The 17,679-nt window shown below is 34.4% G+C and overlaps 3 protein-coding genes across 6 annotated transcripts in view; 1 reads left to right on the top strand and 2 right to left on the bottom strand.

The window, feature by feature from the left end:
- Positions 1–1,775, bottom strand: part of dgkab (diacylglycerol kinase, alpha b) — a 38,764-nt gene extending 36,989 nt beyond the window's left edge. For both annotated transcript variants that reach the window (XM_048172906.1, XM_048172905.1), the window contains exons 1-3: positions 1,573–1,775; positions 921–1,017; positions 691–767 (exon numbers count right to left, since the gene is read on the bottom strand). In XM_048172906.1, the coding sequence (XP_048028863.1) occupies positions 691–767; positions 921–993 (150 nt within the window). In that variant the 5' untranslated portion in view covers positions 994–1,017; positions 1,573–1,775. The remainder of the gene's footprint in view (positions 1–690; positions 768–920; positions 1,018–1,572) is intronic.
- Positions 1,776–1,853: 78 nt separating this feature from the next.
- On the top strand, positions 1,854–9,351 carry nabp2 (nucleic acid binding protein 2). Its single transcript, XM_048172907.1, has 7 exons — positions 1,854–2,055; positions 2,250–2,361; positions 6,436–6,574; positions 6,767–6,838; positions 7,028–7,103; positions 8,747–8,795; positions 8,952–9,351. The coding sequence occupies exons 2-7, from the start codon at positions 2,283–2,285 to the stop codon at positions 9,125–9,127; spliced, it is 591 nt and encodes a 196-aa protein (XP_048028864.1). The 5' UTR covers positions 1,854–2,055; positions 2,250–2,282; the 3' UTR covers positions 9,128–9,351.
- Positions 9,352–14,964: 5,613 nt separating this feature from the next.
- Positions 14,965–17,679, bottom strand: part of ankrd52b (ankyrin repeat domain 52b) — a 42,784-nt gene continuing 40,069 nt past the window's right edge. For 2 of the 3 annotated variants that reach the window (XM_048173008.1, XM_048173009.1), the window contains exon 28: positions 14,965–16,695. In XM_048173008.1, coding sequence (XP_048028965.1) covers positions 16,523–16,695 — 173 coding nt within the window. In that variant the 3' untranslated portion in view covers positions 14,965–16,522. The remainder of the gene's footprint in view (positions 16,696–17,679) is intronic. The other variant, XM_048173010.1, reaches the window with a different exon arrangement.

Raw genomic sequence — 17,679 nt, 5'->3', positions numbered from 1 at the left:
TAAATATCATGTTATTTGAGGTCGCTTTAACCCGCGGAAACAGTGTAAAAGTAGCCCAATTCCGCGGGAAAACAGCGGACTTGGCAACACTGAGCACAGCTAAAAGGTTTGTTTGAGCTGCGCCCTCTACTGTACATGTGTGAATTTGCATTTACGTTTACTATGCCTTTATATTTGGTAAAAATATCTCTTTTTTGTTATTAAAAAACATGCATGCAAGCTCAGCCCAGGTGAGAAAAAGTAATGAAAAAGTAATGTAACGCAATTAGTTACTTTTTTAGCGAGTAACATAATATATTGTAACATTACTTTTAAAAGTAACTTTCCCCAACACTACCTGTGACAATGTTGAGTATGACTTACATCATATGGACAAATACAGTTGTCATTCTTTAAAATAGTAAGACTGAGAATAGTTATTTGAAAGAAATGTAATATAATAACAATCTTATTATATAAGACTGTAAGTTACAGGTTTGGAATGACATGAGGGAGACTTAATGACATAGTTTTAATTCTTTGTGATTTTGGGGTTATTTTTGGCCGAACTATCCCATTATCACAATGAAACAAAAACTTAAAAAATTCACCCTCAGATTTCACATATCATTTTTTAAACTGATTATTTTGATGATTTCATCATTTATGGACAAATTAATTACAGTAGAAAGTCACTGTTAAGCTGCTTACATCTCCAAACCTGTGATGAACCAGCTTTCCACCAGCATGAAATTCCTTCATTGCATCTTTCACCTTTATCCTGCTGTCTAGAAATTTAAAACAAAGAAACAACAACGTCAGATATTTAACTTATATTTAACTTAATATTCAGTTCCATGATTTATCTTGTCATTCTGTCATCTACGAGTCAATAAAGGAAATGAAGAATGATTCCTGTAGTTTTTATGAGAGACACTTACATTCTAAATACTCCTGCAGCTGAATGAAGTCAACAGGGCTAATCTCATTTGCTAAATCAGATTCTGCGGCCATTGTGTGTCCTAAATCACTCTTAATCTGAGAAATGAGGACGGGGAGAGGTTAAAATGCATGATAAATAATATATGGATGTACATAGCTATAAAGATACTGTAGAAATAATGTAATTTAAACAGAAACCAATTTTTGTGGTGGGTAAAATACATGAAGCCCACCAAGGTTCGTGAAGAAAATTGTTTTTTTCCCACTAATTTGTTAGCATACACATTTTCTTAGTTACGTAAAAAAAAAAAAAAAAAACGTGAAAATTGAGAGCTGAACAAATGCAAATCTCTCAAATGATGATGATTTAAAATAATTCCACAAAATTTAGATTTTATATTGTAACAAAAAAAGAGAAATAATTTGCTTAATATACTAATTTAAAAGGGATAAATTAGAAAATTAATAGTTAAAATAAATAAAGCCGAGGCGCTCTAACTAATGACACTTCTAATTTAGATTCTAATTCTAATTCACATTCTGAATTGTCACGATTAAAAGTGACTCTTTATTGACTGACAGCGCGTGCATTCATTATATTAAACAACTATATTAAAGCGCATCCTACACATTTATTTAAACGAATCTTACCTTTAAAAAGTCGGAAATTCACTCAGATTATATATATATGGGATTAATTCACACCCTTCAACGCGTCAAATTCAAAACAAATATCGATATTAACACGAACAAACCATCTTAAGTCGCTAAAGGAAAGTGTCCTATATTACGTTGAATATTTCCACATTACTTTGACCCATTTTCATTGAACTCTTCCAGATAAATCAACTTTTATTTGCTGTGCAGGTCGGATACGTGCGGATAAGTACGTCATTACGTACGGAAAGCATTGCGTCGTGACGTTTACAAAACAAAAATACGTCAAGCACTGTAAGCGGTAGTTGAAAGTCCACATTAACTGTGATGATTGACAGCTGTCAGAACATTCAGCGCCTTAATTCACATTACGAGCAGCGAGTCTGTTCCGGATTATTCACACAAAGTGTATCAGATGACGAGAAATACTAGGCTACAGTTAAAACAGTCAGTGCAAGCATAGCTCAATGCTAACCAGTAAGTGTTTTCTTTAGTTTCCTGGTTTGTTTAATAATGTTTATCATCTGTCAGTGTCGCACGTGCATGCTTCATTACAGCGACATTAATGTTAGTCTGCCAAAAAGTAGTTTGCATACATGCATCCTTAATTATTATCATGTATGTGATTTGAAATAGTGAGTGTGAAATGCATCAGATGTGTTGTGCATCAGGTTTTGCAGGATTTGGGCAGAAGCAGACTGATCATGAGCACAGAGACTCATGTGAAGGACATTAAACCTGGACTAAAGAATCTCAATGTCATCTTCATCGTGCTGGAAACAGGTGTCCAAACAACACATCACATGCATAGACAAATATTAGAAATAATCATAACTCTGCATTTGCTTTTTATTCAAAACAAATCAGGGAAACCACAAACAATTTATCATAATGGAATACTGGATTTCAGGAATAACTTGAATGCATTATTATGGAAATATAAAAGTTTCGACACATTGACTCCAAATGTGTGTTCTTTGGTTAGTTAACGCCAAAGAAACTTGTTTTCTAATATGCTTGAAACTGTTTATAAAAATAATATTACGTGTACGCTTCACTATGATTAGGAGCTGTTATATAAGGCTCAATGATGTGATGGGTCTTTTTTTTTTTTTTTTGTCCAAAGGCCTTAATAATAATAAAAAACAAAGATATGACATCTAAAGTATGTAAGGTAGTACACCTAGATCTCTTTTATTGAATCCAAAAGGTTTTAATTATATTTTGCTACATATAAAGGTATTTTAAAGATTTTGAAGTGTCAAAAGGTCATTCGGTTTAACCGTCCAAAGGCCAATACAACCATGTAATTTGTTATTACAATATCTTAAAATGTAATAAATGTATATATTTTTTATTCTGGCATGATTTTATAACATCATATATCAACATAGTGCAAAATGGTATTAAAATTATCTGTAGAAGTCATTGCTTTGTTATGAGAAAAAATGTCCGGAAAAATGAATTTCATTGATGTCATTCGGAGTAACCAATATAACGGGACCATTTTAGATCAAGTCATGCGGTCAATATCATGTGACAGGATGTAACATCTTTCAGACGCGTGCAAAGGACCACATGGTTGTGAAGCAAAGTAACTAACTCTCTCTTAACTATTTGAAAAATTCATGTTTTCACTTGTTCATACACATCCAGAAAGTCATTTGGTACAACCGCTATAAAACATGGAAAATTTTGTAATATTTTAAAAACTTGTACTAAATATAAAATGTTTGATTGTCCTTTTGCTAGCTAGCTAGATATCAGCCTGTTCGCATTGTTTGTAAATATCGTCATTTGGTATAACCAAAAGTGTCATTCGGTTAAACCGAATGACTTTTTTTGGTGACAAATTTTGTCCATCTTGTAAAAAATTACAAAAACAGTGTTAATTGATTATAAAAACCACATAATTTTTTTACACTTTTAAAAACCTTATTTGTCAATGACCCAAATATTTATAAGTAGGACTTGCATAACTTATTTTACGTTATGAAATTATTGCTGATTTTGTTTGAGACTCTTAGTATAATGACAAATATAAAATATAGCTGCGACCAGCAATCATTGGGGTTCAAGCACTTTAGGGCCTTTTAGCACATTTGTAAAAAGGTATTATATTTATATTTTATTATAGCATGTAAGCACTTGGATCATAGATGGAAAAGACAATTTACAGCCAATATAAGCAATTTAGTAAGGAAAAACATGGTTTTTAAAGTTTTTTTTTTGACAGTTATAGCGCCACCTATTGCCTGATCTACACCACTTTTTTTGGGTGTCCTCAGAGTGTGTCCATACATATGTGTCCCAATTTAGGTGAAAATATCTCATTTCGTTTTGAAGTTATAGACACTTTTATATATGAGAGCATAAAAAATGACCCATGAAAGACTTTGATTGGATTTTTTGCCATTTCCTATCAAAATTTTGACATTCGGGCTTTAACATTTAGTAAACCAACTTAGGTTTCGTGTTTCCTATGCTGGTTTCGTCTCGATCGGACTAACGGTTTCGAAGATATTCGCAAAAGTTTTTTAAGCGCTAAATCACAACGTAGCACAAACCATAAGGCGAAACCTTGTATATTTGGTATCGCTGGACTTGGCAAGGATTCAGGAGTCTAAAGACATGACTCCTGTGAAAATAAGTCAACCACACCCAGTTATATACATTTTCAGCCAAAACCATTAAAGGTGCCCGTTTCAAAAATTGAATTTACCTCGGCATAGTTGAATAACAAGAGTTCAGTACATGGAAAAGACATACGTTGAGTTTCAAACTCCATTGTTTCCTCCTTCTTATATAAATCTCATTTGTTTAAAAGACCTCCAGAAAACAGGTGAATCTCAACATAACACCGACTGTTACGTAACAGTCGGGATCATTAATATGTATGACCCCAATATTTGCATATGCCAGCCCGTGTTCAAGGCATTAGACAAGGCAGACAGTATTAACGTCTGGATCTGTGCACAGCTGAATCATCAGACTAGGTAAGCAAGCAAGAACAATAGCGAAAAATGGCAGATGGAGCGATAATAACTGACATGATCCATGATTACGTGATATTTTTAGTGATATTTGTAAACTGTCTTTCTAAATGTTTCGTTAGCATGTTGCTAATGTACTGTTAAATGTGGTTAAAGTTACCATCGTTTATTACTGTATTCGCGGAGACGAGCCGTCGCTAATACGTTTTTAAACACTTGCAGTCTGTATAATTCATAAACACAACTTCATTCTTTGTAAATCTCTCCAACAGTGTAGCATTAGCCCGTTAGCCACAGAGCATATAGCCTCAAACTCATTCAGAATCAAATGTAAACATCCAAATAAATACAAACATCTTGTAAAGATCCATTTGAGGGTTATATTAGCTGTGTGAACTTTGTTTATGCACTGTATAACTGCACTTATAGTCGAGAGCTCGGGAGGGCAGGGAGCAAGAGATTTAAAGGGGCCGCAGCCTGAATCGGTGCATAGTTAATGATGCCCCAAAATAGGCAGTTAAAAAAATTAATTTAAAAAAATCTATGGGGTATTTTGAGCTGAAACTTCACAGACACATTCAGGGGACACCTTAGACTTATATTACATCTTTTGAAAAGACGTTCTACAGCACCTTTAAAAACATATGTTTTTTAAGGTTTTTAACAGTTTTAGCGCCGCTCCATAAAAATTGGTGTGCTTCTTTAGAGTCATATGCTGCATTTGCTCACCCATTTTCGTGACGTTCTGAGTTTTTGTTTAGGCTTTATAGGCTTTTGGGTATATTTAGCCATGCCCACTTTCTAAATGACCCTGTTATAGTGACTCACAGGGAAAAGTTCAACTTTGTTTTGATAATTATTGATCGAGATAGTCCAGAGAATTGTCCTGCACTGGTTTCATTCCGATCAGGTGAAAAACCTATAGGACTAGTTCGCAAAAGTAGGTTTTTCACATATTCGCAAATAATGAATTAAGAATTTGATCGACAGCATTGCTTCTTGAGGCAAAGTTGTTCAGCATGAGGAGATCTATCAAATGATATGCATATTGTGTGGATCTGTGAAACACCACGTGATTACTGAGGCGTAAAACTTGTTGGCGACAACTAGTGGCCGATTTCTTTCCAAATTCTTACAGACCTCTAAGACCATGAGTTGAACATGCACATGAGTTTGGTTCCGATCGGCCTCCGTTAACCTTGTCTAATAGGTGCTCAAACTTCATTGGCTGATGGCGGCCATGTTTTTTGAAATACGCCAATGTCCTCTTAGACTATCATGCCCCCTTGGACCAAGACACTGCATGCCAAATTTCAAGTCAATTGGACTAACGGTTGCATAGTTACAGCTGTTACAGCTGTGTTATAGCTCCACCTAGCGGCCAATCAACGTGATTTTTTTATCGTAACCAAAAATTTAGCCTCTAGACAGAAGTTCCGAGTTTGGTGCAAATATCTCATTTCTTTCTCGTGTTATAGCCATTTTAGTGGATCCGCCCACGTTGTACGTTTTGGCGCCCCTTAGTGACCAAAATTTCGATAGATTTCGTTAGATATTCAGACTCCGGAGAACATTTCTGCACTGGTTTGGTTCTAATCAGGTCAAAAACCTAGGACTAGTTTGCAAAAGTAGGTTTTTCAAAAAAAAAAAAAAAATACCCGAAAATGACGAGCGAATCCGAAACATGCATCTTGTCCAAACAAGCACATGAAACAGACAGGGTCAGTGAAGTGTGTCCTGTTACTCAAACCCCAAAGATTGTTTACACTGTTCAGGCCTTCTATAATTAATATTTATCACCTCTAAAGTATCTGGACAGTAGTCATCTGGAATCTGAATCTTCTCTCATGCAATCTTTTTCAAGGGCGAGTGACGAAGACCAAAGACGGTCATGAGGTGCGCACGTGTAAAGTGGCCGACAAGACGGGCAGCATCAGCATATCGGTTTGGGATGAAGTCGGTGGGCTCATTCAGGCTGGTGACATCATCAGACTTACCAAAGGGTGAGGTTGTGTTTGATCAAATCAAATAAAACATATGCTGACTATGCTCAAAAGACACATTCATTCTGCCTAAAATGAACAATCAATTACAGTGCAAATTACTAACTGATTCTATAGTAAAATATCACTCTTCATATACAAGCCTAAAGGTTTACAGTCTACAGAACTGTCTACATTTGTGTTTTTCTGCAGTTACGCCTCAGTTTTTAAAGGCTGTTTGACACTGTACACTGGAAGGGGAGGTGAACTACAGAAGATTGGAGAGTAAGTTGATTATTGGAGAGTAAGTTTTAATCAATAATCATTTCATTTAATCATTCATATTTTTGCAATGGCAGTTTGTATTGAATTAAAAAACTCTCTGTGAAAATACAGACAAATATATATTAAAATTCATCTTGCTACAAATATTTAATTGTGAATGAATTAATGTTTTTGTATCCAATTTATAAGATTCTGCATGGTGTATTCTGAGGTGCCAAACTTTAGTGAGCCAAATCCAGAATATTTGGCCCAGATGAATAAAACGGTACGTCTTCTGGATTCCTATTATAATGAGGCCATATGATGCTGTTTTAAAAGTGCATTATTTTGTTACTAGAATGGGATAAAATGCTTTAATGTTCAAAAATAATTTCACAAATCAAACATCATTTTTCACATACTGTACATTTTTGCAGTAATTCTATCTGAAATGCACTGATTGAGTTCCGGTTTCTACAAAGCCCCTCCCTCCGAAAAGCTCAGAGTGCTCTGATTGGCCAGCTGACTGCATTGTGACTGGCCAAACACCTCGAGCATGTGTCGGAAATCTAACGCCCCTTACCATAATCACGAACTAATTCTGTCATTTATTACTCACCTTCATGTCGTTCCACACCTGTAAGACCTTTGTTCATCTTCAGAACACAAATTAAGATATTTTTGATGAAATCCGATGGCTTAGTGAGGACTCTATTGACAGCAAGACAATTAAGACTTTCAATGCCCAGAAAGCTACTAAAGACATATTTAAAACAGGTCATGTGACTACAGTGGTTCAACCTTAATGTTATGAAGCGACGAGAATATTTTTTGTGCACCAAAAAAACAAAATAATGACTTTATTCAACAATATCTAGTGATGTTTCGAATCAGTGGTTCGGAGCGCGTATCAAACTGCCAAAGTCACGCAAAAAACGTATTTAGTTACTTTTTCTAGGGAGTAACGCAATATTGTAATGCATTACTTTTAAAAGTATCTTTCCCCAGCACTGGTTTTAGGCAGGTCTCGATCAGTGTTCTGTGTTAGACAGAATTAAAGGGATAGTTCACCCAAAATAATTTTTTTACTCATCATTTACTTACCCTTACATTGTTTGTAACCAAACAGTTGTGGAGCACCATTGACTTCCATAGTATGGAAATATATATATATATATATATATATATATATATATATATATATACATTAAATATAATATATATATTTATATATATATATATATATATATATATATATATATATATATATATATATATATATATATATATATATATACATTAAAGAATTAATTCACTTTCAAATAAAAATTTCCTCACCCCCATGTCATCTAAGATGTCCATGGATTCTTTCCTTCTTTCTTCAGTCAAAAAGAAATGATGGTTTTTGATGAAAACATTCCAGGATTATTCTCCTTATAGTGGACTTCAATGGCCTCCAATTGGTTGAAGGTCAAAATGACAGTTTCAGTGCAGCTTCAAAGGGCTTTAAGCGATACCAGAAGAGGAATAAGGGTCTTATCTAGAGAAACAATCGGTCATTTTAGAAAAAAATACAACTGTATATGCTTTATAAACACAAATGATTGCCTCGCAAATGCTTCCACCAGACCGCCTTCCGTATTCTTCAGAAAGCTTATGCTGTATGTCCTACACAGTTCCTATTCAACTTAGGGAACGAACGCAGCACCAGTTCTGTTTTTATGCACTGTAACTGTAATTTAGACCTTCAACCGTTTGGGGTCTTGGATGACATGGGGGTGAGTAAATTACCAGGCAATTTTTATTTGAAAGTGAACTAATCCTTTAAAAAGCATCATATGGCCATTTTAAAAATGAACCTATTCACTATTAAAAAGAAAAATATAACTACTGGTCATGGTAATTGAGTTTCTTCTTGTTACCTGTCAGGGACTGAATGACCAGAGCAACATGAACAGCAGCACTGGAGCCACTGCAGGTATAATTTTATAGTGCAGCAAGTGCTTTTTGCAGTGAACCACTAGCTTGATTTATTTTCCTTTGCAAGAAACTAAAACACATTTTGGGATCCTAGTTATTTGATAAAAATATTCATATATTGATTTAATATACTTGACTTTTTTACTCTTTGAAGGTAATGACACTCCCAATGGAAATGGAGTGAATTCTCAAGGCTCTGGAAACTCCACTAATCCACAACCGGCTGGACGAGCGAGTGGTGGAAATGGAAACAGGTCGACACCAAGTCCTGGTGTGGGGGGAAGTTCCGTAAGCAACGGCAAGGAGACACGGAGAACAGTCAAAAGATGATCTAGTTTAGTAACGGAGCAACATCATCATTTCAGAATGGTTTTGGTGAGCAGCTATTTGTCTTGTCTCATCTGAAGACATATTGCTAAACTTTGAGCTTCTTGCTTTCATGTATGTTAGTTTTACTCAATAGATTGTCCAGTCTTGTAAAGTCACATGTTTATTGAGGTATTTCTGAACCAGCTCTCAGAATGGACACACTAAGCTATTACAGTTTTGAGCCCAACTTCTGATCGTTTGATTATCATTTTCAACATTAATATTATTCAGTCATTTTTAAAATAACAGTTTTGTCAGCTAAAATAAATCTTCGTAGATAAATGAAGCCAAAAACAAGCGCCAATAAGCATTCTCTCTCAATCTCTCCTGTTCCAATGAGATTCCTTCAATATATAATGACACTATATCTAATGTCTTGGAGGAACTTGCCCCATTAAAAACTAGAACTGGCCCCTCAGATCACTCCTTCCCATGGTTCACCCCTGAACAAGAGTAATGAAAGCTAAGGGTAGGTGTCTTGAATGACTTTATAAGAAAACTCACCTTATTCAGACTACATATTGCAGTATAAAGAAGCACTCAACACTGCACGCTCTAGCTGTCTTTCCAGTGTTATTAATGAAGCAGAGTGTAAACCAAGGACTCTTTTCTCTGAGATGAACAAACTTGTCAAACCATCATCTTCTACAATTAATGGCTCTATTGACCTTTATGAAACTTTTTTCCTGCATAATATTAACAATATCTACACAGCTTTTTCTTTCAGATTTTTCTCCTTCTCAGTTTGTCCACCCACTCTCAACCTTTTTAACTACTAATACATCTGAACATCTGATTATTAAAGGTGCCCTAGAATCAGAATTTGAATTTACCTCGGCATAGTTGAATAACAAGAGTTCAGTACATGGAAAAGACATACGTTGAGTTTCAAACCCCATTGTTTCCTCCTTCTTATGTAAATCTCATTTGTTTAAAAGACTTCCAGAAACACTCGGATCTCAACATAACACCGACTGTTACGTAACAATCGGGATCATTAATATGTATGACCCCAATATTTGCATAATGCCAGCCCATTCGACGCATTAGACAAGGAAAGGCAGTATTAACGGCTGGATCTGTGAACAGACAAGGTAAGCAAGCAAGAACAACAGCGAAAAATGGCAGATGGAGCAATAATAACTGACATGATCCATGATATCATGATATTTTTAGTGATATTTGTAAATTGTCTTTCTAAATGTTTCATTAGCATGTTGCTAATGTACTGTTAAATGTAGTTAAAGTTACCATCGTTTCTTACTGTATTCACGGATACGAGAGCCGTCGCTGTTTTCATTTTTAAACACGTGCAGTCTGTATAATGCATAAACACAACTTCATTCTTTATAAATCTCTCCAACAGTGTGTAATGTTAGCTTTAGCCACAGAGCATAGCCTCAAACTCACACAGAATCAAACGTAACCATCTAAATAAATACTTTACTCACATAATTCGAAGCATGCATACAGCATGCATGACGAACATCTTGTAAAGATCCATTTGAGGGTTATATTAGCTGTGTGAACTTTGATTATGCGATGTATATATAGTCGACAGCTCGTGGGGCAGAGGGAGCGCATCTCTTAAAGGGGCGGCGCGCTGAAAAAATCAGTGCATAGTTAATGATGCCCCAAAATAGGCAGTTAAAAAAATTAATAAAAAAAAATCTATGGGGTATTTTGAGCTGAAACTTCACAGACACATTCAGGGGACACCTAGGACTTATATTACATCTTGTAAAAAAACAATCTAGGGCACCTTTAAATCTAACTCCTCTTCCTGTCAGCTTGGCCCAATTCCAACTCGTTTACTCAAAAACTTTTTGCCTACTCATTTTACCTGTCACCCATATGTTAAACAGATCTCTTGCTACTGGTTATGTTCAGCTTGGTTTAACCTTGTGCGGTCTTCGTTTGTGGGCTACACTCATGGTCTTTGGGGTCTGCAGAGACCCCAGGCAACAAAATGTAATTTTGTAACATTATAATATATTTTTTTAAAACAAATGTAATTTTACTCTGTTTATTAATGTTTTTACTCAACATGTGTGCAGTTTTTGGAGGGTTTGTGATATATTTTACATTTATATACATAAATTAAAAAATATTTTAGTTTTTATGCAAAACAGCTTTTTATGTAAAATTCACTTTATAAAAGGCCTACATTTCTAACTTTCATTCATGGGGATAACATGGATAATTTGACATGGTTTAGTGTAAGATTTTTGCCCATCTTTTGGAAAATGCAGTTTTAAAAGTAAAAAAACTATCACTTTACCCAGTAGATGGCTGCGGAGCTCCACTATTTGCTATTTAACTGACTGAAAGTTAGTCACAAGTAGTTTTCAGTTGGATTCATATCTAAATATTATGAAATCACAATTATAACAATACAAATGACTTTTTGTCCAAGTTTAGCATTTTTTGTACTGAAGAAAATCAGTTTTTCAATAATGTTATCAATAATGTAATCTCCAGAGACCCTGCTAAGAAACGGGACATAATCCATCCTCAAAATCAGAAACAACGCACAACACACATATACAGAAATGAAGTGGCACACTTCCAACAATGCAAAAAACATCCTCAATGCAAAATGGACATGCTCACACACACACGCGCGCACACAAAAATAAAAATTATTTATTATTTTTATTATAAATTTATTATTGAAAAACTGATTTTTTTTCCTTTACAAAAAATGCTAGTGATTTCATAATATTTAGATATGAATCCAACTGAAAAAAACTTGTGAAAAGATGTCTTTCAGTCAGTCAAATAGCACATAGCAAATAGTGGAGCTCTGCAGCCATCTACTGGTAAAAGTGAGAGTAAAAGCTATTGAAAAAAGATGTATTTATTTATTTATATAAATTTAAAAATATATCATAAACCCTACAAATACTGCACAGATGCTGAGTGAAAATATTAATACACAAAGTTTAAATAAAAAAAAAAAAAAAAAACACATTTTGTTGCCTGGGCTCTCTGGACACCCCAAAGACCATGAGTGCAACTTTCTTTTTTTTTTTACACTAACATAAAAACAAGTAAAAAGTGTTAACCACCGTACAAAGTCTCATGCCATTTAGACGGAGAACTTTTTTTTTTTTTTTAAATTTGAGCAAACATCATTTGCGGGTCAAAAAGACCCAGAAGACCGTATGAGGGTTAAAAATGACTGCTGCTATCACTCCAGTACTCAAAACAAAACAAACAAACAAACAAAAAAACAGGTCTTGATAATATAGACTGGATTACCTTTAGACCAATTTCAAATATTCCTTTACTGGTCTGGTTTTCGACTTCTCTCAGTACAGAGACTGCTCTTTTAAGAGTGGTAAATGACCTTCACACTGGTGCCATCAGCCTCTTGGTTCTTCTGGACCTGAGTGTAGCGTTTGACACTGCCTTTCAGTACTCCTTTCTCGTCTGTCTGCTATTGGTAATGTCCTTCAGTGGTTAATAAACTTTATCTCAGATATGCAAAAATGAATTTGCATTAACAAATACAAATCTCGCTCTGTCACTATCTCCCATGGTGTACCTCAAGGTTCGGTTCTTGGTCCACTACTATTTTTAATTTATATGCTTCCTCTTGGCCAGACCATTAAACGCCATGGTCGTAATTTTCATAGTTATGCTGACAATACTTAAATTTATTTTGCTATCCAACCCAATTCAGTCTCTCCTCCCCAATCCATAATTCCTTGCTTTCGTGAACTTAAAGTACGGATGGTGAAAAACTTCCTGAAACTGAATGCTGACAAAACATCTGCTAGTTGGCCCCAAATCGCTTGGCTCCTCCCAGCATGACATCTCAATTCATATTGATGGAGTCCTGATTAGGCCTTCACCAGTTGTTTGCAATCTGGGAGTACTGTTTGATTCAAATTCTGTTTTAAACCACATATCAGCCAGATTTGACCCAAGTTCAGACTGTCTGCTGTTGGTGGTGGGCGTTCAGTATTATAGGCCATAAGCTCTGGAATAAGCTGCCCCACAAACGCTGTACTGTCTCATCACTACAGACCTTTAAGACAGAACTTAAAACTCATTTATTCACATTGTTTTGCAACTGACTGGTTCCCCTTTCTATTATTTCATTATTTGTTCACTTATTATCTGCCATATGTTTTTTTGTTTGACTACTTGTCCTGATTGCTGTTCTTTGCTTGTACCTCTGTATTTTCTGTATCTGTCTATTTTATCTGTCCTTGGGTCCTTGAAAGACGATATATAAATACAACACTATTATTGTTATTATTATTATTATTAAAAGATATGGGACAAACCTGAAAATTTCCATTAAAATTAGGTGAGCATCCTAAGATAAGTTAGAAAGGTAGGTGTTTAGGAACACCTGACATATTTTAGCAAGCTGAAAACTATGATTTGGAAGCTGCTTGGATTCCTAAAAATTCAAATTTTTCACATTTTTAACTTTATGTGCAGTATACCCTGCTTACCATTGTAATTGTTGTGAGTCGCACAAGGTTTTGAACCAGAAAAGCCAAATAAAAAGAAGCTAAAAACACAACTCCTGAAACATTATGAACATGAAACCAGTAAAACGTTTTATTTCCAGTGAATTTCAGCTTATATTTTGTCAGAAAATTATGATGTAAAAAAGGAATGAAATAAACTTTTTTTTTTTTTCACCTCTTTTCTAACTTGTTTTTATGTACTGATGATTGACATTGACAAATGTTACAAAAGATGAAATGAAATAGTGTCTAAAACACTGATTGTTATAAAGTCCAACAGTGACATCAGTGAATAGTGGTTGGGATTGAGAGATCAGGTATTTTGAGCCCATTTCATTCACATTGAGTTTCTAGTTCATGACTGTTCGAGGAGAGAAGGCGAAATACAGGAGGAAAGTCATGTGAGCAGTGTTGGGCAGTAACTAGTTACAGTAATAATATTACTTTTTGCAGTAACTACTAATTACTAATAAGATATTAGTTTGATGCCTCAACCTCTACTGATTTGAAATCCAATGAATCCAATAATTCCTAGATTTATTTTCATAAACCTCATGACTCGCACAGGCACATGAAGTCACCAGTGCAGCAGGCAAGCTTGGAATATGAAAAAGCTTACATTCAGTGGATGGAAATATTGCCATTACATTGATTTTGTCAGGAGAAAAGATGATCTGAACACTGTTGTGTAAGTTGTGGCATTACTTTACTCTGGCATTACATGGCTTGCCCACCTACATCCCTCTGATCCCAATATAAATTATATTACTATAATTAAAAATCTTTTTAGAAAATGAAACATACAATCATACTTCATAAAATATAATTGTATATGGCTAACAGATAAATTATAGCTACAGTTATCTTCAATCTACACAGCAATTAATGAGATTAATACAACACTTTTATTCAAAAGTAATATATTTAATATATACAGTAGTGGCCAAAAGTGATGTCCAGAGAGGGGATATATATATATATATATATATATATATATATATATATATATATATATATATATATATATATATATATATATATATATATATTTGTTTTTTTTTTTGTTTTTTTTTTTTTTTAATGACCCTACAAGTTTAATGATATGATCAAAATATGAGGACATTTTTTTATATTTTTAAAAATATTTTAAACATGAACAGTTTCTCACAAAAGTTTTTTAAGCAAATGCAAAGTCTCTCGCAAAAGATTTGCAAGCAAATCTCTTTTTTCATCACCATTTCTGTGTCACTGTATAGTTATATTTTTGAAACAATATAAAAATAAAATGAAGAATACAAAAACATGAGATACTTTTTTGTGACAGTTTTAATATAAACATACAAAATTGTTCTGGTTTGCTTATTAATACTCTCAATTTTGAGACTGTGTAATGTTCACATTTACCTTTGCTCAGCGATATCTTGTAGCTAAAATTACAGTAATCTTAGTGGGAATCTGCTCAGTGAGGAATTTCGTCCGGATGGATTTCCAATGTCTTTGACTTGGAACCTTTTACATTTATAAAAAATAATTTCTCCTCATTTCATAAGTCTACCACATGCCCCTAGTTTGACCCACAAACCATGTGATGACTAAACAAGAACTTCAACCTCTATGCAATATTTAATCAATAAGGTAAATATAGTCAAAAGTGCATCATTATGTTTATATTCACAATACAGAACAGCCTTGAGAGCCTTTTTGCTCTCAGAAGTTTTTTCAGAAGTTTTGCATCATAGCTATTAATATATTGTGAATTTTTCACAGCTAGAAAACAGTTTTGACCAATCCAGTAACCAGGACTGGAATGATCTGTCCTGTAATAGCCCTATGGTTATTGATTATAAAGCGCAAATACCATCACGATTAACATGCAACTGTGCTGCATAATTGTAAAAACACTTCCAGTTTGTATTTAGTATTAAAATGAGATTTATTATGAAAATTGGTTCATATTGTGTTTGTTTGTGAGTCTACTGAACCTCACTAAGATGAGCTATTAAAATGAAAGCAGCAAATCAGATCAGTCCCAAAGTCATAAAATAGCAGATGTAAGATATAGAATTATTCATTTTTCTTTAGTTTTACTCCTATAAACAATTGTTTTGTTTATTAAATGCTGTAAAACTTGAAAACATATTATGACACTCTTACTGTAGTTAACAGTATCAGATGATAATTAAAGTCTACTAGAACTGTTTAGTAACAATAAATGATGATTGAAAAAAATAAAAGCACAGTGCAACGAATTGCAATAGTGATACTATGTGTGTAATTTATTTAATGTTTGTTTAGCTAACTGAAGTGCTAAAATTGTTATAAATTACAGTATTTATGCCAAATATGCAAAAACCTCATATTCTGTGAACGGGAGATTTTTATTTTGATGTTTTGTATGGCATGTCAGGAGTTTGTAGGGTGAATTGTCATTTCTTATTCATATTTGACATGTTGCCATTTTCAGAAATGCACAAAAAGTGTCTGAAGAAAGCTGGGAAATCTTAGTAATAGACTAAGATAAAAGTGATGGCACTGTAAATAAATTCATATTTATAGTACCCATACATGCATCCACAAATGAATACATTTATGCCCATGTATAGCAGATATTGCACTCTAATAACAGAAGTGACATTCTATGGCTTGTTATTAAGGAGGAATTCAGCATATAATGGAATGGTGCCGTTTGTTAAAGATTTATTGCACTACAAATGAATATACTGTATATACTGCATGATGCTAAAACAGTAGTGCTGTGTAGTATTGTATAATAGACAGTTCATTCCAGTACCTTCTGTCTGGATAGGAAGGAGTTCAAAATGATGGTGCAGTTTGTTAGCCTATATTGTTCGATGTTCACCTAGCCCTACGGTTCCTCTGTAATCAGCTGTATGTTGGACGAGGGCCGATGGGATACAGCAATGCCACAGTGCTTCATCAGACTGATGCCAGCAGAAAAAGGCTTCATAGTGGAAATGATGAGAGCCAAGCAGTCTGCCACATCTTTATTTGGAGCGCATGCCAACGCTGGAGTATGACCTAAAAACATGGCACATTTAATGTGTGCAAATATTTATGAAAACATTTCAAACACAAGTATTATGCAAGGATGAGTTATCCTGATGCACTTCAACTACTGACAAAAACTATTTAATGTAAGAATCATAAAGCGCGTCATTACAGTCACTCTGCAACTTGTGTAGTGTTGGAGCTTCCCAACCTACAAGCTCGGCTATGTTTGTCAATAAAATGTGACAAAACATTGTTCTAACAAAAGTATGTTCTAAGAATGTTTCACTAACGTTATGAAAACATTATTTTTGAATGTAATGCAAAATATCTCACTTCCTGTTGGGTTTTCAGATTTTGCACCCAGGGACTTTTTTGTAGGTATTGAGCTGTTACATGTGTCTACTGAATTTCATTCCTGTACGTGAAACGTAGCGCAAAGGGCGCTTAATTGGAATTTTGTAGGTGGCGCTATCGAGCCATTTTGCCAGACCTAATTCTGAAACCCATATCAGATGTAAATTTTCACCACTTCTGATGCGTGTGCAAAGTTTCATGAATTTTCGAGCATGTTCAGGCTCTCAAAAATGCGATTCATTTCAGAGAAGAAAAATAATTGACCGAGCAATTCCAATAGGGTCCTCACACCATCAGTGCTCGGGCCCAAAAAATCATGGACATGATTCAAAAAGGTTAAATGGTCCTGAAAACAAGTCACTCTTGTGATCCTCGACGTAAAAAATGAGCGCATTGGAAATTAATGGCAAATGAATTTCATCTAGTGGAAACTTTTGGTACTGCGCCAAAACAAAATCTTACTGAAAGCTCATTTTTTGAGATATCAAGCTCAAATTTGGAACACAACTTGTTTAGATTAAAGGCTTTGATTTTGTTTGCAGTTTTAGAGTAAAACGTGTTTTGGAAAAAATATATTTCAATGTTAAATTTGACAATAGTATTTTTGTGCAACAATAACTTTTTTCACTTTAGCAATAATCTGCCAAGTGTCATCTT

The sequence above is a fragment of the Megalobrama amblycephala genome, linkage group LG21 (genome assembly GCF_018812025.1).
Source record: "Megalobrama amblycephala isolate DHTTF-2021 linkage group LG21, ASM1881202v1, whole genome shotgun sequence".
NCBI lineage: Eukaryota > Metazoa > Chordata > Actinopteri > Cypriniformes > Xenocyprididae > Megalobrama > Megalobrama amblycephala.
The sequence above is the reverse complement of the archived record's forward strand: the minus strand, read 5'-3'. Positions and strand labels throughout refer to the sequence as shown.